The 25,339-nt window shown below is 37.0% G+C and overlaps 1 protein-coding gene across 6 annotated transcripts in view; it reads left to right on the forward strand.

Annotated features, from left to right (window-relative positions):
• The window catches only part of LOC139966931 (tyrosine-protein kinase Fer-like), a 323,597-nt gene that overhangs the window by 40,897 nt on the left and 257,361 nt on the right, over nt 1-25,339 (forward strand). For all 6 annotated transcript variants that reach the window (XR_011792797.1, XM_071970427.1, XM_071970426.1 and 3 more), the window contains 8 exons: nt 3,598-3,729; nt 10,411-10,597; nt 11,640-11,693; nt 15,478-15,681; nt 16,079-16,255; nt 17,253-17,460; nt 18,565-18,688; nt 19,572-19,726. Coding sequence is in view for 5 of the 6 variants with exons in the window: in XM_071970427.1 (XP_071826528.1) it covers nt 3,598-3,729; nt 10,411-10,597; nt 11,640-11,693; nt 15,478-15,681; nt 16,079-16,255; nt 17,253-17,460; nt 18,565-18,688; nt 19,572-19,726 (1,241 nt within the window). In the remaining variant the exon portion in view is untranslated. The remainder of the gene's footprint in view (nt 1-3,597; nt 3,730-10,410; nt 10,598-11,639; nt 11,694-15,477; nt 15,682-16,078; nt 16,256-17,252; nt 17,461-18,564; nt 18,689-19,571; nt 19,727-25,339) is intronic.

A 25,339-nucleotide genomic window follows, 5' to 3' on the forward strand; every position in this document is an offset into this window, starting at 1 on the left:
AAATATCATCAGACAATCTTTAAATATCATCAGACAATCCTCAAATATCATCAGACGATCCTTAAATATCATCAGACAATCTTTAACTATCATCAGACAATCCTTAACTATCATCAGACAATCCTGAAATATCATCTGACAATCTTTAAATATCATCAGACAATCCTTAAATATCATCAGACCATCCTGAAATATCATCAGACAATCCTTAAATATCATCAGACAATCCTTAAATATCATCAGACAATCCTTAAATATCATCAGACAATCCTTAAGTATGATCAGATAATCCTTAAATATCATCAGACAATCCTTAAATATCATCAGACAATCTTTAAATATCATCAGACAATCCTTAAGTATGATCAGATAATCCTTAAATATCATCAGACAATCCTTAAATATCATCAGACAATCCTTAAGTATCATCAGACAATCCTTTAATATCATCAGCCAATCCTTAAATATCATCAGACAATCCTTAAATATCATCAGCCAATCCTTTAATATCATCAGACAATCCTTAAATATCATCAGACAATCCTGAAATATCATTTGACAATCCTTAAATATCAGACAATCCTTAAATATCATCGGACAATCCTGAAATATCATCAGACAATCTTTAAATATCATCAGACAATCCTTTAATATCATCAGACAATCCTGAAATATCATCAGACAATCCTTAAATATCATCAGACAATCCTTAAATATCATCAGACAATCCTTAAATATCATCAGACAATCCTTAAGTATGATCAGATAATCCTTAAATATCATCAGACAATCCTTAAATATCATCAGACAATCCTTAAGTATCATCAGACAATCCTTAAATATCATCAGCCAATCCTTTAATATCATCAGACAATCCTTAAATATCATCAGCCAATCCTTTAATATCATCAGACAATCCTTAAATATCATCAGACAATCCTGAAATATCATTTGACAATCCTTAAATATCAGACAATCCTTAAATATCATCGGACAATCCTGAAATATTAACACTGTTTTGACTGTCTTAGTCAGAATGAAGGCATGCAGCTATTCAGCTTTAGTTTTTCCTCCTGGATATCTTGCAGAACATCTTTTTGTCTTCCTAGAATCCTAAAATGTACCTTGATCAACTGCAATGTCTGAGAATAACTTGGAAGGTCAAAATATTCCATAGAACAAAGTTTTTAAAACTTTTATATCCTCAATAAGATTATCTATCAGGACAAAGAAATGAAGTTTTGAAATGGCAATCACTATATGGTGGCAATGGTATAAATAATCTTTGCATTGTGCCAACCTTCCACCCCTCCTTCCCCCCCCCCCCCATCCCAGATCTCTCTTCATTTATAGATTAAGAAAATCCTTTACTTTTTTGCAATATAATGCCAAAGGCCAAAGCAGACAACTGCTTGTCCTAACTTTGAGGGAGAACTTTGGTTGAATTGAGGAAATAAATGCCAATATTTAGACCTAGTCTTTTATATTTCTAGCATAGGTTGAGTGGAGCACTCGAGAAGTTTGTGCAAAAGCTTAAGTGGGCCATTAATAGTACACATTGTCAGAGGTTACCGGCTTGAATTACAAAACCTTCTTATTTGGCTTTTGTTTTCACAAGTAGCAATAAAACTATATAGCACAGTCAAACTCTCTCATTCAAATTCTATTCCTACAGTGTGAACACTTATCGATTCGAAACCATTTGATTTGTCGTCATCTCTTCAAATGTGGACCATATTTTTTTTTGGCACACAGTTCTCAACCAGATTTGTAGGAAAGTTGCTTTTAATTGCTCTAATAATATTTGTTACTGTAAAATTTGGCAGGAAAAATTATGGTAGAGGGCACTCTCTGCATTTAAGTTTTATTGAAGAAGTACACTGAATGTTTGCATGAAATGCTTTTTTGAAGTTTTCTTGTCCAGGTGATAAAAATTCCCGTTACTAAACCAGCATTGATAAGTTCTCAATGATGCTGATGACACCTATTTTAAAGAAGTCATTACCGATGAAAGTTTACTCTGTATTCCTTTAAGGATGGTTTTAGGTAGAATTTGTAGTCTTGATATGTCATAGAGCAAGACAAAAAATGACAAGAAAAAAATATTTGTGTGCTGGTAACGTTTCTATAGCTATTCCAGTTTTCAAGATATTCACCATATAAAATAAAATCTTCTTGAAGGCCAAATTGACCCTGACCTCGGACTCCTCAGCGTTAATGTTTAATCCATTGTTTTAAAATTCTAATCAACTCAACCAAAATATGGATTTTGTAAATCTCATATAAACGACGGACCATCCTTGGATTACATTCAATCACATTTGTCATAAAAATTGGTAAAACTTTATGAACATGGCAATTGTGGCCATGAAAACTCTTATGTCTTCCCCCGTTCAGTTTTGTGTTGCATAGATCACAGGAACTGGCCTAATGGTGTCTGTGTTAGACCATACAAGTCGCGTCACTTTAATGTGATCAACTGCAGTTGTTTAAATGGTCACTTCTCCAGAATTTAAAGTGGCATTGATGTAAAACCTGCACTGATATCAGATACGGTTTTTAACGGGTCTACGACTTGTCAAATTTAATTTTGTGCTGCATCATCCTTTAAAGAGTGAAGTTGATAGTATAGATGTAGGCTATCTATAAACCAAACGTCATGTTCCTACGAACATCTACATTTATATTGAGGTGGATTTCAAGAAGGAAACTGAAACATAATTTCAGTTAAATATTGACAAGGGATTTTTATGATATGATCAAGAAGTTGCCTACAGGCCTGAGAATGTTTTGGCTCAATTGCAACAGCAGTTGTTAGTGTTATTGAAAAAAAATGTCTTTGAGCCCATGTGACATTGCTAAAAGTGCGTTAATGACCAAAGCAAAGACAAGATATTTGGTGATCCTGTGAGGAAGGTAGGAAGTAATGTGGGTGTTTTAGCATTGTAGGTGTAATGTCAGATCTGAAATATTTGGGTAAAGAATGAGTAGAGATTTAATGGGTTGCTAAGATGTCATCAATATAGCTTTCTTAACCCATAACCAGGAAATACACTTAGAAGAGTAAAACCAACAAGGGTTTACTTCAGAGGCTGAAATGTTGAATAAAAGCAGAATATCAAAAAGGGCACAATTAATCACTTAATTAAAGAGGAGTTAATAATGCCTTTCAACAAACAGAAGGAAAATAAATGTATTTCTTGGTTAAAGAAAGAAACACTTAAGGCCTGCATAAATAATTTAAGTTTAGACCATCTTAACCATTCCATGGAAGTCTAACAGTGAGATAATAGTGACCCAATGTCAAAGGTCATGTGAAATTGTTGAACCACACAGCTAGCTCCACCCTCTGTGCAATGACATCATTCATGAATATTCAGTATATCATTACTTAATAAATTATTAAAGTGACTCTTTGAAGTATCTTCTTATGGTTGCCTACTGTAATCTTTCATGATGTAGAAGGGATTTAGCAAACCCACAAACAATGTAGATGGATTTATTTTTAATTTTTCACCTAACTTTTGACTTTGATTGTGGTGTATGTAAATGTGGAAATTTAATTTTGTTTTTGTGTATTTTCTGTCCCCATTTCAGACTGTCTGCGCTGAGTGAACAACTAAATACACTACAAGATAACATTAGCCAGAAAGAGAACGATTTACGGATCTTAGACGACGAGATCAGACACATCCCTCCAGAATCAAACACAGAAACTGCTGTCTTGGAGTAAGTTATTTTACAAAGGCTTTTTGTAGTCGATAAGCACTTTTTTAAACATTTTTTTTCAGTCTGTGCGGATAAGACAAAAACTTGAAGGAGATCTGTCAGGCTTAATTTGTTTACATATATCACAGTTGTGTAAAAGTAAGTTGGCCTGACGTTTCGATCCTAGCAGGATCTTCTTCAGAGGCTAATAATCCCCTTTTGTCTATCTCATTGTGTTCACCGTGCTCATTAACCTGTCTGTGTTCTGTGCGTGTTTTTGTCCCTTATGTTACTGTTACTTATCATTTAGCCTCCGAAGAAGATCCTGCTATGATCGAAACGTCAGGCCAACTTACTTTTACACATTCCATTACACAGGCTCTCTAGTGGATAAGCAGTTTGCTAACAGTTTTATTTTATTTTGATATATCACAGTTATAGTTTTCTGTTATTGATTTACAAAGAGGAAAATTTTCCAAGAGGTCTCATCGACCACTGCAAAAGTAACTTTCCTGAATATAAGGGAGAGTAATACAGTATATGACATGCATTTATTTATTTTTTTAAATATTGCAAATAAAACACGAAAAAAAAAAAGTAAAAAAACTATTTAAATTTTTTTTTTATTTTCCTCCTTTACTTGAATGTAAACAAGTCACGCCAGTAAACTACACGGCTATAGAATTAACAATTCAAAATTAGCTGAAGTCAACATGAGAAAGTTTGTTTGATACATGTAACTCTTAACACTTTTAATAAAGTCAAGTTTTCATTTTCTTTCTATGCCTTTCTGTGGACTTTTATTTTATAATAGAATTACTCTTAAAGCAGTGAAACAGTTAGTTAAACGCATTGCATTAATTAAGGTATTGTATCGTTTTCTTTCTTTCTTCTTCAATTTATTTATTTATTTTAGTGGCTATTTTTGTGTTGTTTTTAATGTTTTTTAATTCAGGTTTGTATATTGATAGGTTAATCAACATATTTTACCAGATTCAGTTTGAACTTTTTATGAAAAGTTGAAAACAGATTATTTTTGAGAAGAAAAAAGAAAAAAAAAAAAAAAAAAAAATATTACAGATTTGAAAATCATAATAAGTCTAACATTGTTCTCAGCATGACTTGCAACCATTAATTCTGTAGAAGGTAAGGTGGCATAAAAGTTTTGCCAAATATTAATCCAGATATTTGATATACTTAATTATGCCTGTGAAAAGTTGGTTAGGACAACTCTTTAATAAACTTGAAAATGTGGGAATTAAGCGTGTATCAGACATGTATGCATTTGGTGGTGGTACAGTACTGATTTCGCTTAACTCCCGTTAAAATTCGTTAAAAGGAAAATAACCGAATTTCCACGTTTTGTCATCGAAATTCCCCGATTTTTATCGAAATTCCACGAATTTTAACGATTGGTTATTTCGGTCATTTCCTTCGTGGAATTTTCAACGATACGTTGAAATTCTTTTTTAAACGAAATAGAAGGTCAATGTGTGGTTACGAGAAACGTCGGAAAACGAGCAACTTCGTTTATTAGTATTGATTAGACTTTAGAACAGTCGTTTGAAGGCAGGAATTTTCTCAAGAACATTCCTGTACTTACTGAGTAGTGACACTCAAAGAAACATGTAGTGAAACTGACGGGGGACGTTTTCTAACTGTGAACCCCAAACACAGTGACATAAGTCTTAACTTCGCCAGGACGTAAAAGAGGTTGCAGTCAAAGCTATGTACCACGAGGCACCCTTCCAGATAAATTATGAGTGCTGTTTAACCATTTAAATAACAATGAATGGACATATAAACTTGGTTTACTTGCAGATTACGAAAAATAGTTATTTTTTAGAAATGTAAATTTGGTTTTTTATTAGAGTTGGAGTATGAAACTTTGTTTCTGAGCGAAAACATGTAACTTGAAGCAAAATAAAGATGCCCCGCCCATTCTGCGAGGACGCTTCCATTTTTCGAAAAGGCGTTTTCTCTTTTTATTTTTTCTATTTTGTTTACTTTTAAACATGAAAATTATTTTAAAATATGTAAAGAACTTAGTAATGTACTGCAAACTATCTATAAAAACAAAAAAAACGATGTTTTAGGCATGAATAATGTGTTTAATATAACTAAAGTAGTAGGCCAATAGTCATGAGCTCATGATGATAGTGTCGTCAATTCGTTTTCTCAGTTTATATTTGCGACATATCACCCGTGTACATCGATCAATGGCATGGTGAAAACCCCGTGTGAAAATATGTTGACCCCAAAAGACGCAAATGGCCGTTCTAGAAAGTACCGTCATAACATTAACAACACAAGGCCAGTTTGCTCTCTCAGGTCCGCACGTGTACAGCCATTTTTTCACACATGATATTATGCTGTGCATGCATTGCGGGCGCGATTGCGGCAAACATAAAAGAAAATGAATGAAACTGAAAAACTTACGATATTTTTTCACAAATATTGATGCTTAGATAAGTGCTTCCTCACAATCAACGAGCCGCCCTAAAATTCGCTCCGCTTACGGAAAAACTTCTATATATATAACAAATGGAAAAACCCGAGTTTTTACACACATAATTCCAACTGACATTGGTCACAGAACATAAGTAGGTCATTGACATTCGAACTTGGCAACTTGCCCAAGTTCATCGCACCATGGGAACGACACAACACATTGAACATGATGTTATATTCTCCCGCCATCTGGACGCCGAGTGTAATATGCAAATTATGAATGGTACTGCGCAGCGTGGTTAAATCTTAACCTATTGCGACACAAATTTTGGGAAGCTGTTGTTTGAAGTAACTTTTGTATCAAATGTAAGGTACTGTATCATGTATGTGACCAGGGGCGTAGCGAAGGGTTTTTTGTTGTTGGGGGGGTGGAGAATTTGATTTGCCGACGGATCTGGAAGTGGTGACTGAAATGGGGGAGGGGTCTATGGGGACACCCCCTCCCCTTTGGAAAATTTTTAGTTTTGAAACGTCCTTAGATGCAATCTGGTGCATATTTTAAGTCAAATTTGACTTGCCGAAGGATCTGGAAGTGGTGACTGAAATGGGGGAGGGGTCTAAGGGGAGGGGGACGGCGGGAAACGGCGTTTAAACGTTTAACCGACCGGCAGGGGATACGGTGAAACGGTTAGCGAAATATCTGATAGGTCACACCCTTATTTAAACACACACAACAAAACGCCCTTATTCAATGAAAATATACTGAAAACCATATCGCAAAAACACAAAATCGCTTATAACTCGAAAACGGAAGGAGACATCGACTTTTGTCGGCTGTAGAGGGATTTCCTAAACCGAATTTTGATGCGCTCTATCCACCTGTGTCATTTATGAGCTTCTCTGACGTAAGCTGCAGTACGTAATTTCTCTGTACCAGTTCCGCGAAATTTATTTACGCATTAAACATCGTTCATTATGTTTTCTTTCACAACGAATATTCAAAGTTGTGCTCCACACGCTTCACAGATATTGTTTTATGTCGTTCATTTTTCAATTCTACTTTAAAATTACATTTTCGAACGATGCATTGCATGCCTTATCAAGCATTCCTGATTAGTAAAACTAAGGAAGGATATTCAAATATATATTATTTTCATTTGACATGATTTTATGAGTTGTTCCACTTGAAAAACGATGATAAAACCGAAAAACAAAACATTTACTTCTCATGTGACGCATACCGGGAGACTCATAAAAACTCCCCCTACTCATTAAAATAAACTTATACATGCCGTCAGGCCAGTTGAAAGCCCTTCCCAGTAATGTTTGATCAGCTCTTCCCAATATACAATACTCAAATAAGCAATGAAAATATATTCATTTTCCACAGAAATCTACCCAACGTGGGCCCCAAGACACTGCTTTATTTTCTTAGTAGTCATGGAAACAATTGTTTGCAACTCTCTTGCGGCCAGGTGTTTTCAAGTTTTATTAATAGCACGACTTTTGATTGGTTCATTCAAGATAAACTTTCTATCCCTGCTGGATTGTTCTACTTATATATATATGAATGAATATTTGGTTTTCAATTAACTAAGTAACAGATAACATCCATTCCATTACGAACAGTAGGGGTAAAATAATGTTTGCTTCTAGAGGCAGCCAGCCATGAAGGTTCTGCGGTGCTAAACCCCCCACGAAGATAAATACTATGCTAATTTACATAAGGTAGGCGTGAATTTGACAAAGCCAAGTTTATGATTGGACGAAGCCTTTCAAAAAAGTTTGGTGGTGGGGATATCCAGGGTAGGGAATGCACATGTAAGCAGCATACTACAGGTGGCCCAGACCCAGGCTGCGACCTTACCAGGGCAGTCCATCTGCTTTCGCGGGCAACTTACAGTAACGGGTTAGGGGGAAATAAGTTTTTTTTTTTGTTTTTTTTTTTGCGTGCATTGAAGTCGGGGGAGATTTTTTGGACGGAATGCGCTCTCAGAAAAGTTTGAAAGTGAGTGCGGTTCTGTAGTAAACGGTACCGTAGTACGTCAAGTAACACAGGAATTTTTTGGAAATAAAGATCTCTTTGATATCCAGCTACGACTGTTTCATTGTTGATATTTTTTTCTTGTTTTTTCTGACACTGCGTTCCTTGGTGAGTTAACTTAAACTTATCCTAGTTTAATACTAGCCTATAACTTAAGAGTCATAGAATGTGCTTGCTACGATCGACCAAGACTAGTTTTTATTATCCTAGCCAAATCATTTTTCAAACACCTAGTACAGAACTTACTCCGTCTTATATACAATCACACTTTTGCAACGTTTGTAATATTCCTCGGCAACTTCTGGTAGAGTCTGAAAACGGCTGTAGTTACACTAAGGATTCAACGCAAGTCACAACCTTGATATGTCTAGAATTGCCTTTGCGGTTTTTGATGGCGATAACTTTCGTGGAAATTTCGTTGAAACTTCGTGGACAACCGTGCCCGCAGTAGTCTAAATCTTGTCAACGAAATTAACCGAATTTCAACTTTTTTTATCGATTTTTAACTTTTGTTATCGATCGTTGATTTTTTTTCAACGGGAGTTAAGCGAAATCAGTACTGTATCTGGTGTTTATGCATTACAAGTTATGTCATATAACTTATTAAAATATTCTCCTTAATTTTTTTGGTGTTTTTTTTTGGGGGGGGGGGGGGGTGTTTACCTCAGTTTGTCCTGTATGTTAAACATTTCTGACATGTCTTTGTTGCATTGAATATTTTCCATTTTTGGTGGCTGTTCAAAAATCACGTTTGGTTTTTGTAAACTCAAGTGCATGCATAGTTGTGCGTAGTTTGTAAATGTGTTACCAAACCTCTGCGATGCTCTGCAAATTATCTCTGGATGTGTCTGTTTTGCTTGGGTTCACCCTCATTTATATTTCCTGTACTTTAAGCAATCTATGCAAATCAATGTCATTTCACAGGCTCTTGAGGTAACATTTTGTTACTGTACTAGCTTTGGTGACAGAGAAGTGCATGCATCCAGTAGTTGTGCTTGTTTTCAGTTTCTACTGTATATAAGTTACCAAACCTCTGAAATACACTGTGAAATATTTCCTGTACTAAAATCAATGTTCTGAAGGAGATGTTCCATTATTGGTGGCCATCAAAGGTCATTTCACAGGCTCTGGAGGTATAAACACTTTGTTACTACTAGCTTTGGTCACAGTGAAGTGCATCCATGCAGTAGTTGTGCTTGTATTCAGTTTCTATAGACATTACCAAACCTCTGAAATACACTGTGAAATATTTCCTGTACTAAAATCAATGTTCTGAAGGAGATGTTCCTTTTTTGGTGGCCATCAAAGGTCATTTCACAGGCTCTGGAGGTATAAACACTTTGTTACTACTAGCTTTGGTCACAGTGCAGTAGTTGTGCTTGTATTCTGTTTCCATATACGTTACCAAACCTCTGAAATACACTGTGAAGTGTTTCTCCTCTTTCTGTTTTGCTTTGCTTCACCTTTACTTATATTTCCTGTACTTTAATCAATGTGTACAGGAGATGTGGCATTTTTGGTGGTAGTTTTCCTGGGATAGCTGTGTATTACTACTAGTTGTTATGAAACTAAAGTGTAGGCTATTGCCTACTGTACTGTAGGTGTGGCAGTCTTTGTATTTTAAACCTCTGGTTACTCCTTGTCACATATTCCCCATTTCTTGCTCTTGATTCAATCTTGTTTGTTTTTCCTGTAATTTGAATCAATTTATTCATATTTTTTTTGGTAAACTGATCTTCCATTAAAGAAGGGGAAAAAAACAAGGAAAAAGCCACAAGGAACAGAAAAATACTACAAAGAAACCATTGTCTTCAATCTTATGTACTACCAAAAGATATATGCATGACCTGTTTGATGGATTGGCCATTAAAATTATTGAAGGTTTCACAAAGCCACTATCACAGACGAATTTAACAATTATGGTTTCTTAATGATGATTTAATGTCATCCTTTATTCTTTTATTAGCAAAACTAAACCTTGCCTAATTACCTCACTCCTGGTCCACCCATTTGTTGGGTTGAATATAACAGATGACATTTCTAGCTACATTACAGTTCCTTTATATGGTAACACTAGATGGGCAGAAAAGCTGATCAATAGTTAAAGGTCTAAGAAAAAAATCATAATTTCAACTGACATTTGTGGTTTTATTGGATATTGTTTATCTCTCATCTTTTGCTTTGTTGTTGTTTGTTTTCTCTCTCAGCCTGCTTACAAAACAAAAAGATTACCGAGATCTCTCTCGAGAAATATTAAACTTGAAGTGCCAAGAAGCTAAAGTCGAGCAACAATTGTCCTGCCTCCAGGAACAGTTACAGGGAATCGACTCGGACCAACTGCCGTTAGGGATAGACCTCAAGGACCAGCAATCCCTGGGACCGATACCCCAGACTGTGAGTTTACTTTATAATCTCGATACTTCATCTGGAATAAATTATGTAAAATAGGGGCAGATGGTAAACTAGGATTAATGAAGGTAGATAAAATAATTGTTACTTTTAAAATGTTGTGAAATATAAGGACTGGCTCAGGTGTACTTTAACAGAGACCTGCTATTTCTGAAATATAGTGAAATTTAAGTGCTTGAAAAAGATCTTCTTGCCCAACAAATTCCTTTCAGGTTGTAAAGTTAGTTCAGATGGTACCCCACTTTTTGGATTAATACTTGGTATTATTTTCTGTCAATTCACAATATGTCACTTTCAACGATGAATTTTGCCAACTTAACGAGGGATATAAATTGTAGATGCATCTCATGATGATAATGAAAAGAAAAAAGGCTTCATGGATACAAATTAATGTAGTAGGATAGTAGGTTTAGTATATCAGAGATTTGCAAACTTTTAGGCCTACACCCCGGATCTTCCGTGAGGACTGATCCACAAACCACCATACCCCTTCCCCATCCCTCCACCACACCCCCACCCCCACCATACCCCCACCCCTCAGAATCAATGCTCAGAATCTATGAAAGCTAGAAAATGCAGCTTAATTCATCTCATCGGCAAGCTAAATTAAAAACGTCAACAACTTTTCCAATATCTGGAAAAATCGAGCCACCCACTGTCTTTTCTTTGGGACCCCCACATTAGTGTTGTGCAGTTGTACAGTCGTTTCATATCATTTTCGCTGGCTTTGACGAATAATATTATTTTCAAATGGCCTTCGACGTCGTAATTTAAGAGCATTTCCTGATTTTAACAAATTGAGTGAAAGGTACTAAAACTCTACAAAGTCATACTTTCATTCTATTCATGAGATAATTTGATGAAACTTTGAAGTTTTTCCTCAGAGTGTGACCCATAAAACTTGACATCTTTGCCTGGCAGCAATCAACAAAGCCGTCTGCCTACCGTGTCAACATTTTGTCTGACTCAAAAGCAAATTTACTCAGTAAAATGACACAAGTGTTTTCTGTTTTATTTTTCCTTTCAGGGTACAGCATCGAGAACAATTAAGTTGCCGAGTATATTCAAGCCTGACAAAGGGGTAAATACCTTTCTTGTTTGTCATTCAGAGGAATAGGTCAAATCTATTGATCACTAAGTTGTGGTTTACATAGAAATTTAGTATTGAGATATGTTGAAGGATACACATGAAAGGAAATGTTTGCTTTAGTTTTATATTATAAGATAGAGAAAAGCAAGTAAACCGCACGGTTCTTTGTGGTCATGTGTGATGAGATTTTATAACCCGTTTTGAATCAAACTTGTGGTTCCTATGACTACTATATGATCTTTATGCGCATTTGTAGTAATAAGGTCAGACATGTATACCTCCCTTGTTGTCATATATAAGCAAGTGTTCATGAATAAATGAATACCTTGTTAGCCATTTGAACCAAACTTTGTTTTAAGCTTCTCAAGTAAAAACATTTGGATGTTATACTAGCTGCATTATAAGCTACAATGGAAGAATCTATCTATCTTTGGTTCATTTGATAGTATATTGATGTGATCTGTATTGTTAGTAACACATGTAGGCCTATATAGTTGTTAATCTAATTGATCAGCATTATACATGTGTGATACCAGCTGTTATGTAATGATAGGCAATGGGTGTAGGCTGCTACACAAAACACATTGCCCATACTATGTCAGTTGATAAATCAATGAGCGGTATCATATATTGTATATGCACTGACATTATATCGAATCAACCACTCCCAAACAAGTATTGACACGTAGCCTATGGTTACAATAGCTTTCATTTTATGACAAGTTTGTAGAATTGTTCATTTATTCTGTACTTGTGAAGATCACAGCCAGAGAACAGTTTTCCTATTACAGAAGACAAACCAATCAGTTCTTCTACGCTAAAGTGAGTAGCTCTAGCATGAACTGAAGGCCTGTAACTAGGGGATTGTTCTGGATATTAGGCCAAGCCAATTTCCAAGATGATAATACTGAGCTAGCAACCGTTTTATCTGCTTTTTTGTGGAATTTTGAAATTTCAATTTCATAGAATAGGCAGTGAGATCCATCAGATATTGACCAAAATGTTATAAAATTCTGAATTAGTTGTATATGTGCAAATGAATTGGAGATAAATACCTCCTATTGTTAAATTGATGGTTGCCTTGTTTGGGGATGCTCCAATCTGTGAAAACCTAGTTGTGGGCCTGATGTGTTTGGAGATCCTTGACTTGTCATGTTTGCATGGTTATCGAAACCTTACTGAATGAACAAACAGGAAGTGAGTGTGTTGCATCATGGGAAGACATTATTACTCAATATTGCAATATAGTTTGTCCTGGCAATGTTATAGCATTTTGTTGTGCATAACTTTCTTGTTACTTTGCTGAAACTCTCAAGAACGCCGTAAATGACCGTGTAAAATAATAAAAGAAAATGTCCAAGTACTATTGCTAGCTGGGTCATGTCCTTCTGTTGGGTACGTAACTACAAGCTCTCTCCTCCATGAAACAGCCACCCCCTTCCCCCTCCCACAAACAAGAAATAAACCAAAAAACAATATGTACTTGATATGGTCAAGGCACAGCCTTCCATACAGCTATTGAATATAACAACAATGCAATATGTATATGTGGTAATAGCTTCTAGCTTTGGTTAGTAACAAGATGCTTCAGTATAGTTGGCCTGTTAGTGATAGCTAAAGAACCTCATCGTTACAACTTTATTAAAACTTCATAACTGAGATGTACAGGATGGAGCCTGTCTTTGGGATTTTGTGTATTAAAAGTGCATTTGCATGTGTATAAATGTATGTGTGTATGTTATCATGTATGAGTGCATGCTGTGATGGTAACCTGGGAAAGGAGGTGCTTCTACATATATGAAAAACAACCTCTGTTGACTCCCACACATCCTAACTGCCATCAGTAACATGCATGCCAACTTTGGTCTTGGGTTTGTGATACACCAGAGATGTGGAGGTGTGCCTCCTGATTATGGTAATGTAGCTGACCTGATGTGACACCCACCTTCCCCGTTCCCATAGCAATAAGTGAATGTGTTTGACAGTTAACGCCCTCTTTGACATCACTATTGCATGTTGAGCATGGAATTGTTATATGCTTGAATGTGTGTGTGCGTGTGTATGTGTGTGTGTGTATTCATGTATATGTGATTATGTGAAAGTGTATATATGTATGTGAAAACGTGCAAGAAAAGTGGTAATCCACCATATGGAATAAGACACTTAAATGTCCTATTTAACTGACTAGAAATGTCTGCAATGAACTTGGAGGAAAATAAATATGACCTTTAACCTACCTCTAGAAATAAGACACATGATCAATTTACTATATTCTGTATATGAACTGTTAAGAGTTGATCTGAATGTCCGAGAAAAATCGTGACTTTTTGGAGATGTACTAGTTCTCCTGTTTCCTCATATCTTTTGTTGCTAAAACTACAGATGTATTAAATGCTAGTTGAAATTTAATTCATGTACAAACATCCTGAATTACGAATCTCCATTGTTGTCTTAGTCAAGACTCCATCCCCTGGGAGATTCCAGAGGAACATATCCTTGGACAAGGAAGTGTTCATTTCTAGCAGATTTCCTTACTCGATTTCTACTAACACTACACTTATGACATGACATTTCCAAACATGCTTTGGCTATTGTGTTAACCTGTACGTAATGCTAGTTGCAAGGTGTCTCGTACAAGGCCAGCAGGTGTGTTAAAGTTAATTTAGCTATAGAGAGTGCTAGTATACTAGTGATAAAGGTGACTGTTTCCTTGTTGCTTTCACTTCTCGTTTTACTTTGTCTGAGTTATAAGGTTCCCAGTGCTTCAGTCGCATGTTCCATTCCCTTAGGCAAATGTTAGGTGGGAATACTATATAACAGATTGCAAGGAAGATTAAACCTCAGAATTTATTGATACCATTTTTTTTTTTTAAAAGGAAGCTGGGTTTATCTGCAACCTGAACTTATTATACCTTGGCAATTCTTTACTGATATGTTTTCGATTCGCTTTGTTTTATTGTACCGGTGAAAATGTCAGTCTCGTAAACATGTGTGGGTGTGAAGTATTACAGAGGTATGAAGGGAGTTAATATAAGTTATAAGTGAGCGTGTGAATATTAAAGCATTAAATACTGATATTAATAGCCATCAGTGTTTCCCCTAACATACTAAAACATCAATGAAACCACAAGTATATTATTTCAACCCACAAAGCATATAAACTCACTGCGACATATTTATCTAATTGAACACCCACCCACCCATCTCAGTATAATGTAGAGAGGCTCAGAGTCTTTCGGGAAGTATTTTGAAAATTTTTAGCGTGCTAAGCATGTGGCCAATATTGAAGACCTGTGGACAATGGTTAATTCGTAGTACATTTAAATAATACCAAGAAGGGTAGATATGAGTTAATCGTATTGCGTTGGCTTATTTCAATCTCTTATTCTGCTTAGGTTCTGTGAAGTTAGCAAGTATTCGGTCTGGGGTGGGTGAAGGGTAGACCATTCTTATGCACTGAAGTCATGTGACAAGTGCACCCAGTCATGTGAATAGTGCACTCAGTCAGGTGATATGTGCACTCAGTCATGTGACAAGTGCACTCAGTCAGGTGACAAGTGCACTGTCAGGTGCACATGTCATTGGATAAGTGAAATCTTGCAGCTGAACAAACATTAGATGGGAGAAGCGTGCTCCTACAGTGGTCTGACTTCATTGTGTCTAGTCAGGCTCCTATTACAGTTAGGTTCAGTTATCTTTTTGTTGTCCAAAGTTGTTGTTTAACAGAATGTTGTTGATGCTGAGTAAATTACAGCAGAGATGTTTGTGTCTACAGCCTAGCTCCAACAAGGAGGTCCCCCTGGAGGATGAAGCCTGGTACCACGGCGCCCTGCCGAGACAGGAGACGGAGGAGCTGCTCAAACAGGAGGGAGACTTCATTGTCAGATTCAAGAGCGACGCTTCCGGCCAGTACGTGCTCTCCTGCAGGTCCGCCGATAAACAGAGGCACTTCCCGATCGTGAAACAAGACGATAACACGGTCAGTCGATTGCAAGTTTTTAAACCTGCAGAGCGTAACCTAATCTATGACAGCAAATCAATCTAGGGACTTATTTCTGCTGATACCTGCTATTATTGCAATAGTGTTTTTTTTTTTTAAATAATAGCAAGCATGTAAAGACACCATGTAAAATACACATTTTGGTATTACAGTACCGTCATCTGTAGGCAGTCGTTGGGCCAGGGGTCCTTAAAGGCCACCCCCCTCCCCCATCCACACATCGGGGTTCTCCCTTCCCCATCCTCCCTCACATTACGTGAAGACAATGTATAAATTGAAATAGCATACTATATGTTTTTGATATAATATATCATTAAGCCTGACTTTTCTCCTCCACACATTTTTCTGAATGTCTGAATGTTCTGGTTTTTTACAGTATCGATTGGAAGGAGGGAGTTTTGGGTCAATCCAGGAACTGGTGAACCATCACATGTCAACTCAAACACCGGTGACGAAAGCGTCCAACGCGATGATCAGACATCCAATAAGTAAGGTCAAGGACGAGCACGACCTTCGACACGAGGACATCCTGCTGGACACCAAATTAGGACAGGTGAGTCCATGAAAGACACAATGATTTAATCTTTTAAAGGGTGTGAAGACTCGCGCAAAAAATGAAACGTCTAATGCCAGTAATCTGACCTAGTTTCGAATGAGGTGTAACAGAAGTGTTACACACCACCATCAATCCCAGCAAATACACACACAGCTTGCTACCGTCGGTAATTAGACACTAGTGTACAGTCAGTAAATACAGCTGCGGTCAATACCCACAGCACAGTGTACAAACGATACAGCGATGGACATCTCAGGTCCAGCTAAAGATAACAAGGTATCACGTTTCATTACTGTCTGCATTTTGTAGCGACAGGAACAAAACGTCACTTGCAAGCAACAAAGAGTTAACTTTTTTTAGATGGCCGCACACGGTTTGGGGCGAGTCTTCATTGCCTTTAATGGTATTGGAAAGTTAATTGGTAGATGAGGTATTTGACTGGCATTTACCCACTTTTTACCAGTGACCTGAAAACTTGTAAATTGTCTTGCAAATTGACTTGTATTTGAATCTAACAGGGATGACCATGTGTGCACAACATGTGTCATATTGTTTACTCCAGTCTATTCCTATCAACACAGTATGTGTGTGCAGTAATGTTGAGTTAGTTGGGAGATTCGTAGTGTTGGTACATGGGCTAACATAAGTTGTTAGCTGAATTCTAGTGTTTACACCTTTAGCTGTAGGCAGTGAAAAATGACTGTTTTATGGTTGATTAAGCCACTGGTTGCCTCTCAAGTGACATATATTGTAAGCTCTCATGTGACATATCACATGACCTCCCATGTGACGTCTGTGATTTTTATATGAATATCTTGTTAAAACTGTATTAATTATATATGATATGGCTGTAACTCTTCTCTATTGCACCCCAGTGAAATAAAAATATGAACAAATTGAAATGGGAGGGTGGGGGGAAGGGTGAGGGGGAGGGGTTTGTTGACTGCATTGTTCTTTTAGTTTCATAAGCATCCTTTTTCTTTTGTACATGCAGGGTCATTTCGGTGATGTCCACAAAGCGACATTTAAAAATAAACCTGTCGCCGTCAAGACGTGCAAGGCCACGGTAGATGCAGCTACGAGAAGGAAGTTCCTCTCAGAGGCCTACATCCTCAAGAATTACAACCATCCCAACATTGTCAAACTTATCGGCGTGGCAACAGACAGACATCCAATCTATATCGTCATGGAGCTTGTACAAGGTCGAAAACCAGAAAAAACAGATTTGACATCAGTCCTTTTTTTTCGTGACAGCTATCAAATTAGTTAGATTAGGGGGGCAAATTTTGCCTTTGATTTATTAGGGAATATGGTACACTGTAAACATCTTATTGTATATGGATACCCTGCCACTCTGGTTAGTTGTATGGAGAAGTATTTTCTGGTCACAAAAACAATGTGAAATTTTATTGAAGAGGAAAATATTTCCACACTGCTCCTTGGAAAAGCCCAACTCAAGATCTTTTCCCTGAACTGGAAATATGTATTGATCGATTGAATGTAACCTATTTTGACCAGCTAAACCTTCAACTATCCCAGGAAGTTGGATCACAGTAGAGGCTCTGTGATGTCATCTGGGCAAATGGTCTTCAAAAGCTTCACTTTAGGCTATTTATAACCAGTTTGTTGATTTAATCCTTGAAATGTGTTACCTATAGAATTTTTTGCTTATACAAAGCTCTCTGTACTTAAAATCTCATCAAAATTTATCTTAAACTTGTGTAGAGAAACTTTTGGATAAATGCATCCATGACATCATCCACTGCTGCTGTTGCCAGATGCAATAAAGAAAATATCACAAAATTTGTGTGATAATTTGATATTCCTAAAGATTGAGAATTATTTTAGCAATTATGCTAAGCAATCAAGTTTCAGTCACCTTTGAAATATACTGCGACATACTTTTGAATATAAGTATCCTTATAAATTAAATATGGCATGATAAATATTATAAATATCCTTATATAATCCATATATATCATTATATAACTATCCTAATAGATATCTTTTTCAATATACTGTGACATTTTCCAGTAATTGAAGCTTTGTACGGTGGATTTCTGGTCACACATTCAGAGAATACTCCAGTTAAATATAAGCTCATTCATTAGTTTTTGGATTACTTTACACTCATGTGCAACATGTACCATTAATAGAGAAACTCTATTGGCGTATGTTTAGGCTTGTATGATAATTTATACACACAAAACAGACTAAACAATAATAGATTTATGAGATGAAATCAGTAAATTGTTTAAAAAGATTGATTTTACTGACTGATGTTTGCTTCTTTGTCACCATTTCAGGAGGAGACCTTTTGAAGTTGCTTCGAGATGACAGTAAGACCTTGAGTGTCCCAGAGAGGATCAAGATGAGTGAAGATGCAGCATCAGGGATGGCTTACTTGGAGGGCAAAAGTTGTATTCACAGGTAAACTAGAAATTGTCCTCGGATTCCGGTTTGAGACACTCCCAGATTAATGTATGTCGTCCAGTTACAGAGTTGTTGACAATTAACAATTCCTAATCATGGACATTAAATATGAATGTAAGAGACTGACTTCTGTCAGCTTGCGGCCTTGATAAGCCAATGAGGCTTCTTCGCGAGTTCCTGCTTGCAGGAGGATCTTAAAAAAAAACAAATACATACATTTATAAACATGTGTGTGTGCGTGTGTGTATGTAGGTGTGGGTATGCGTGTATGTTAGTATGTATTTGTTGAGGAACAAACAAAAAGAACTCAGATAAGTGTTCAGGACTCGTGTCTAGTTAAAACTTTGTGTGATATCTGCTTTCAAAGGGAAAATGTCAAAACTGGATACTAATTAAAGACAGTTCTCGTTACTTAACCAAATATGGAGAATGGGACATTCCCACTCCTTTTAGAAATTAGACATTTTGCTCTTGATGGTGGTAAATGTAGAATGCTGCTAGTAAATTGAAGTGATAAGTTAGTTTTTGTCAACAGATAGAACCTCATCACCTGCACCCCCCCCACCTCCACACCTCACACCATTGATCTCCTATCCATCTACACGAATGTTAGAAAAAAACACTCTGTGGAACTGAAATGATGTTAACCTTGTCAAAAATGTGTCAACGTTAACTAAGGAATGAAACCTTTAGGTAGGGAGAATTTTTTTTGGGGGGGGGCCCAATAATGTGAGATGCCAATGGCTCTGTATATTACAGCAGATCTATTAGATTCATATATGGTCACTGCTTTTTATTCATCGTCATGTTCCCACAGTATACCTCTGTTAAACTCTGTTATCTAATATGTAGTTTGGGCCATGTTTTCACTCACTGACAGAGACCTGGCGGCGAGGAATTGTTTGGTCGGCACGAAGAATATTCTGAAGATCAGCGATTTTGGAATGTCGAGAGAAGAAGAGGAGTATCAGATCGACAGCAACAACATGAGACAGATACCAATCAAATGGACGGCCCCTGAGGCCATGAACTATGGTAAAGGTTGTGTATGCCTATGTCCAGGCGCGTAGCCAAGGGGGGGCCAAGGGGACGACCGCCTCCCCGCTTGAGCATAATTTTTTGGTATGCTTTTGTGATATCCCTAGCAATTTCAAAATTGAAAATGCTTAGATGCAACTTACAAGGCCTGGGAAGTGCCATTTCCAGCGATCTGGGAGGCATTTTCGGCCAAAATTTTCTTGTAAACTTCGCGCCAACTCGTGATGGCGTTACGCTAAGATAGTTTTGCAGAGCCATGTATTTGGCTCTGATAGGTTTGCCTACAGGTTCGCCCCTCCCTTGGCAAATTCCTGGCTACGCGCCTGAGTATGGCAAAGAAGTGGTAAAAGCAGTTACGGTGGGTCTGTTTTAAAACCTGCGTTTTCAAAACCTTAGAGAGTGTTGTGGACGATTGGCTATGGCGTCAAACTTGTGATCCAAGGATTGCTGGTTCGACTCCTGCCTAGTCCATTACCTTGTGTCCTTGGGCAAGATGCTTTATCTCAATTGCCTCTCTCCACCCAGGGGTTAAATGGGTACCTGTGAGGTAACTTGTCATTGGGCGCAGTATGTAACTGCAGCCGCCTGGAGGGATTGTCTCTGGGACAGGTTATCATTGACCAGGGGTAACATATCTTCTGTAAAGCGCTTTGAGACCTATTGCTGGTATAAGCGCTATATAAAAGTGAAATATTCTGTGGGTCTGTTTCAAAACCTGCGTGTTCAAAACCTTAGAGAGTGTTGTGGACGATTGGCTAAGACGTCGAACTTGTGATCCAAGGATTGCTGGTTCGACTCCTGCCTAGTCCATTACCTTGTGTCCTTGGGCAAGATGCTTTATCTCAATTGCCTCTCTCCACCCAGGGGTTAAGTGGGTACCTGTGAGGTAACTTGTCATTGGGCGCAGTATATAACTGCAGCCGCCTGGAGGGATTGTCTCTGGGACAGGTTATCATTGACCAGGGGTAACATATCTTCTGTAAAGCGCTTTGAGACCTATTGCTGGTATAAGCGCTGTAAAAGTGAAATATTATGTGGGTCTGTTTTAAAACCTGCGTGTTCAAAACCTTAGAGAGTGTTGTGGACGATTGGCTAAGGCGTCGGACTTGTGATCCAAGGATTGCTGGTTCGACTCCTGCCTAGTCCATTACCTTGTGTCCTTGGGCAAGATGCTTTATCTCAATTGCCTCTCTCCACCCAGGGGTTAAATGGGTACCTGTGAGGTAACTTGTCATTGGGCGCAGTATATAACTGCAGCCGCCTGGAGGGATTGTCTCTGGGACAGGTTATCATTGACCAGGGGTAACATATCTTCTGTAAAGCGCTTTGAGACCTATTGCTGGTATAAGCGCTATATAAAAGTGAAATATTCTGTGGGTCTGTTTCAAAACCTGAGTGTTCAAAACCTTAGAGAGTGTTGTGGACGATTGGCTATGGCGTCAAACTTGTGATCCAAGGATTGCTGGTTCGACTCCTGCCTAGTCCATTACCTTGTGTCCTTGGGCAAGATGCTTTATCTCAATTGCCTCTCTCCACCCAGGGGTTAAATGGGTACCTGTGAGGTAACTTGTCATTGGGCGCAGTATATAACTGCAGCCGCCTGGAGGGATTGTCTCTGGGACAGGTTATCATTGACCAGGGGTAACATATCTTCTGTAAAGCGCTTTGAGACCTATTGCTGGTATAAGCGCTGTAAAAGTGAAATATTATGGGGGTCTGTTTTAAAACCTGCGTGTTCAAAACCTTAGAGAGTGTTGTGGACGATTGGCTAAGGCGTCGGACTTGTGATCCAAGGATTGCTGGTTCGACTCCTGCCTAGTCCATTACCTTGTGTCCTTGGGCAAGATGCTTTATCTCAATTGCCTCTCTCCACCCAGGGGTTAAATGGGTACCTGTGAGGTAACTTGTCATTGGGCGCAGTATATAACTGCAGCCGCCTGGAGGGATTGTCTCTGGGACAGGTTATCATTGACCAGGGGTAACATATCTTCTGTAAAGTGCTTTGAGACCTATTGCTGGTATAAGCGCTATATAAAAGTGAAATATTATGTGGGTCTGTTTCAAAACCTGCGTGTTCAAAACCTTAGAGAGTGTTGTGGATGATTGGCTAAGGCGTCGGACTTGTGATCCAAGGATTGCTGGTTCGACTCCTGCCTAGTCCATTACCTTGTGTCCTTGGGCAAGATGCTTTATCTCAATTGCCTCTCTCCACCCAGGGGTTAAATGGGTACCTGTGAGGTAACTTGTCATTGGGCGCAGTATATAACTGCAGCCGCCTGGAGGGATTGTCTCTGGGACAGGTTATCATTGACCAGGGGTAACATATCTTCTGTAAAGTGCTTTGAGACCTATTGCTGGTATAAGCGCTATATAAAAGTGAAATATTCTGTGGGTCTGTTTCAAAACCTGAGTGTTCAAAACCTTAGAGAGTGTTGTGGACGATTGGCTATGGCGTCGAACTTGTGATCCAAGGATTGCTGGTTCGACTCCTGCCTAGTCCATTACCTTGTGTCCTTGGGCAAGATGCTTTATCTCAATTGCCTCTCTCCACCCAGGGGTTAAATGGGTACCTGTGAGGTAACTTGTCGTTGGGCGTAGTATGTAACTGCAGCCGCCTGGAGGGATTGTCTCTGGGACAGGTTATCATTGACCAGGGATAACATATCTTCTGTAAAGCGCTTTGAGACCTATTGCTGGTATAAGCGCTATATAAAAGTGAAGTATTCTGTGGGTCTGTTTCAAAACCTGCGTGTTCAAAACCTTAGAGAGTGTTGTGGACGATTGGCTATGGTGTCGAACTTGTGATCCAAGGATTGCTGGTTCGACTCCTGCCTAGTCCATTACCTTGTGTCCTTGGGCAAGATGCTTTATCTCAATTGCCTCTCTCCACCCAGGGGTTAAATGGGTACCTGTGAGGTAACTTGTCATTGGGCGCAGTATATAACTGCAGCCGCCTGGAGGGATTGTCTCTGGGACAGGTTATCATTGACCAGGGATAACATATCTTCTGTAAAGCGCTTTGAGACCTATTGCTGGTATAAGCGCTATATATAAGTGAAATATTATTATTACTATTTTTTTTTATTTATTTATTTATTTTTTATTTTTTGGTCATAATAATTAACTATTACTATTTTATAATAATTAATTATTACTATTTTATTTTTTTATTTATTTATTTATTTTTTTGGTCATAATAATTAACATTAGGGGCAATATAACGTCATCATCAAATGATGGCATGTTTTTTTTTAAGCAAGAGGAATTCGTGCTTTGTTGCTGAAAATTGAAAAAATTTTGACAGGTTATGCAAACCTTAATCTTAGCAAAAATTAAACAGTTTAGGAACTAGGAATTCCCCCCAAACTAGGGTCTGGTTTATTCTTGAGTTAAATATTAAGCCTCACATTATGATATAGCTTTGAATAACACTGAATTTAATTGAACCCTTTGCATTTTTATAATCAACAGGGCATCCTATGCATCACTTTGGGAACAATTTAAAAAAATTGTGATTCTAGATAAAAAATCATAATGACTAAAGACTTACAATAATTATATGGAAGGTTTTTAATAAAGGACTCAAATATTAAGTCAGGGTGCTAAAATATTGATTTCAAAAGCTCAGATATACCTAACTTTAAATTGTTAAATTGGGACAAACAAAAAAGAAAGTTCTCAAATGCCAGTCAGGATGCTCAATATGGATTCCCAGAGCTCAAAAATATGCTTTTCTCTAAAATTAAAATGTTAGTCTATGGAACTTAGAGCCTCTAAATATTAAAATGATTTTGAAATGTTTTGTAGTAACTTCATTCAAATTAGGAATTGATTATATCATTGTTGCTTAATTCAGAAAGACATCCTCTATCTGATGCATTATTGTGGAAAAACTTAGAACCTCATTATTTTTGCCCAAAAAGTAAAACATATTTATAAGGTTTTAAACTTAAAAAATTGTTAAACTTGGACAAACAGAAATAGAAAGTTCTCAAATGCCAGTCAGGATGCTCATTATGGATTCCTAGAGCTCAGAAATATGCTTTTCTTCTGAAATGTGTTAGTCTATGGAACTTAAAGCCTCTAAATATTTAAATGATTTTTAAAATGTTTTATTACATCTCTTTCAAATTTGGAATTGATTATATCATTGATGCCTAATTTAGAAGGACACCCTCTATATGATGCATAATTGTGGAAAAACCTAAAAGGTCAATAGTTTTGGCAAAAATTAAAACAAAATTATAAGGTTTTAGCCTTACAAAATTGTTAAATTTGAACAAACAGATATAGAAAGTTCTCAAATGCCAGTCAGGATGCTCATTATGGATTCCTAGAGCTCAGAAATATGCTTTTCTTCTGAAATGTGTTAGTCTATGGAACTTAAAGCATGATTTTTAAAATGTTTTGTTATAACTTCTTTTAAATTAGGAATTGATTATATCATTGTTGCTTAATTTAGAAGGACACCCTCTATCTTATGTATCATTGTGGTAAAACTTAAAATGGTCATGATTTGTGGTAAAAAATTAAACAAAATTATAAGGTTTTAGCCCTACAAAATTGTTAAAATTTGGACATAAAAAAGGTTCTCAAATGCCAGTCAGAATGCTCATTATCGATTCCCATAGCTCAGAAATATCCTTCTCTCTGAAGTTAAAATGTGTTTGTCTATGTATTTTTATGCTTATTTAAATGATTTTCAAAATGTTTTATTATAACTTCTTTCAAATTAGGAATTGGTGATATCATTGTTGCTTAATTTAGAAGGACACCTTCTATCTAATGTATAATTGTAGGTAAACTTAAAAAGGTCATGATTTTTGGCAAAAAAAATTGTAAGGTTTTAGCACTACAAAATTGTTAAATTTGGACAAACCAAAATCGAAAGTTCTCAAATGCCAGTCAGGATGCTCACTATAGATTCCCAGAGCTCAGAAATATGCTTCTCTCTGAAGTTAAAATGTGTTAGTCTATGGATTTTTATGCTTATTAAAATGATTTTCAAAATGTTTTATCATAACTTCTTTCACATTGGGGATGTTTGATATCACTGTTGCTTAATTCAAAAGGACACCCTCTATCTAATGCATATGTGTAGAAAGAACTTAAAAGGTCATGATTTTGGCCACAAAAAAAAAACCATAAGGTTTATAGCCATACAAATTCATTAAATTTGGACCAAAAAAAAAGTTCTCAAATGCCAGTTAGGATGCTCATTATAGATTCACAGAGCTCAGAAATATGCTTCTCTCTGAAGTTAAAATGTGTTAGTCTATGGATTTTTATGCTTATTGAAATGATTTTTAAAATGTTTCATTATAACTTCTTTCACATTGGGAATGTATGATATTATTGTTGCTTAATTTAGAAGGACATCCTCTATCTAATGCATATGTGTGGAAAGAACTAAAAAGGGCATGATTTTGGCCACAAAAAAAACTCATAAGGTTTATAGCCATACAAAACTGTTAAATTTTGGACAAAAAAGAAAGTTCTCAAATGCCAGTCAGGATGCTCATTATGGATTCCCAGAGCTCAGAAATATGCTTCTTTTTGAAGTTAAAATGTGTTTAGTATATGGATTTTTATGCTTATTGAAATGATTTT

Source organism: Apostichopus japonicus, chromosome 4, assembly GCF_037975245.1.
Source record: "Apostichopus japonicus isolate 1M-3 chromosome 4, ASM3797524v1, whole genome shotgun sequence".
In the NCBI taxonomy this organism is placed as follows: domain Eukaryota; kingdom Metazoa; phylum Echinodermata; class Holothuroidea; order Aspidochirotida; family Stichopodidae; genus Apostichopus; species Apostichopus japonicus.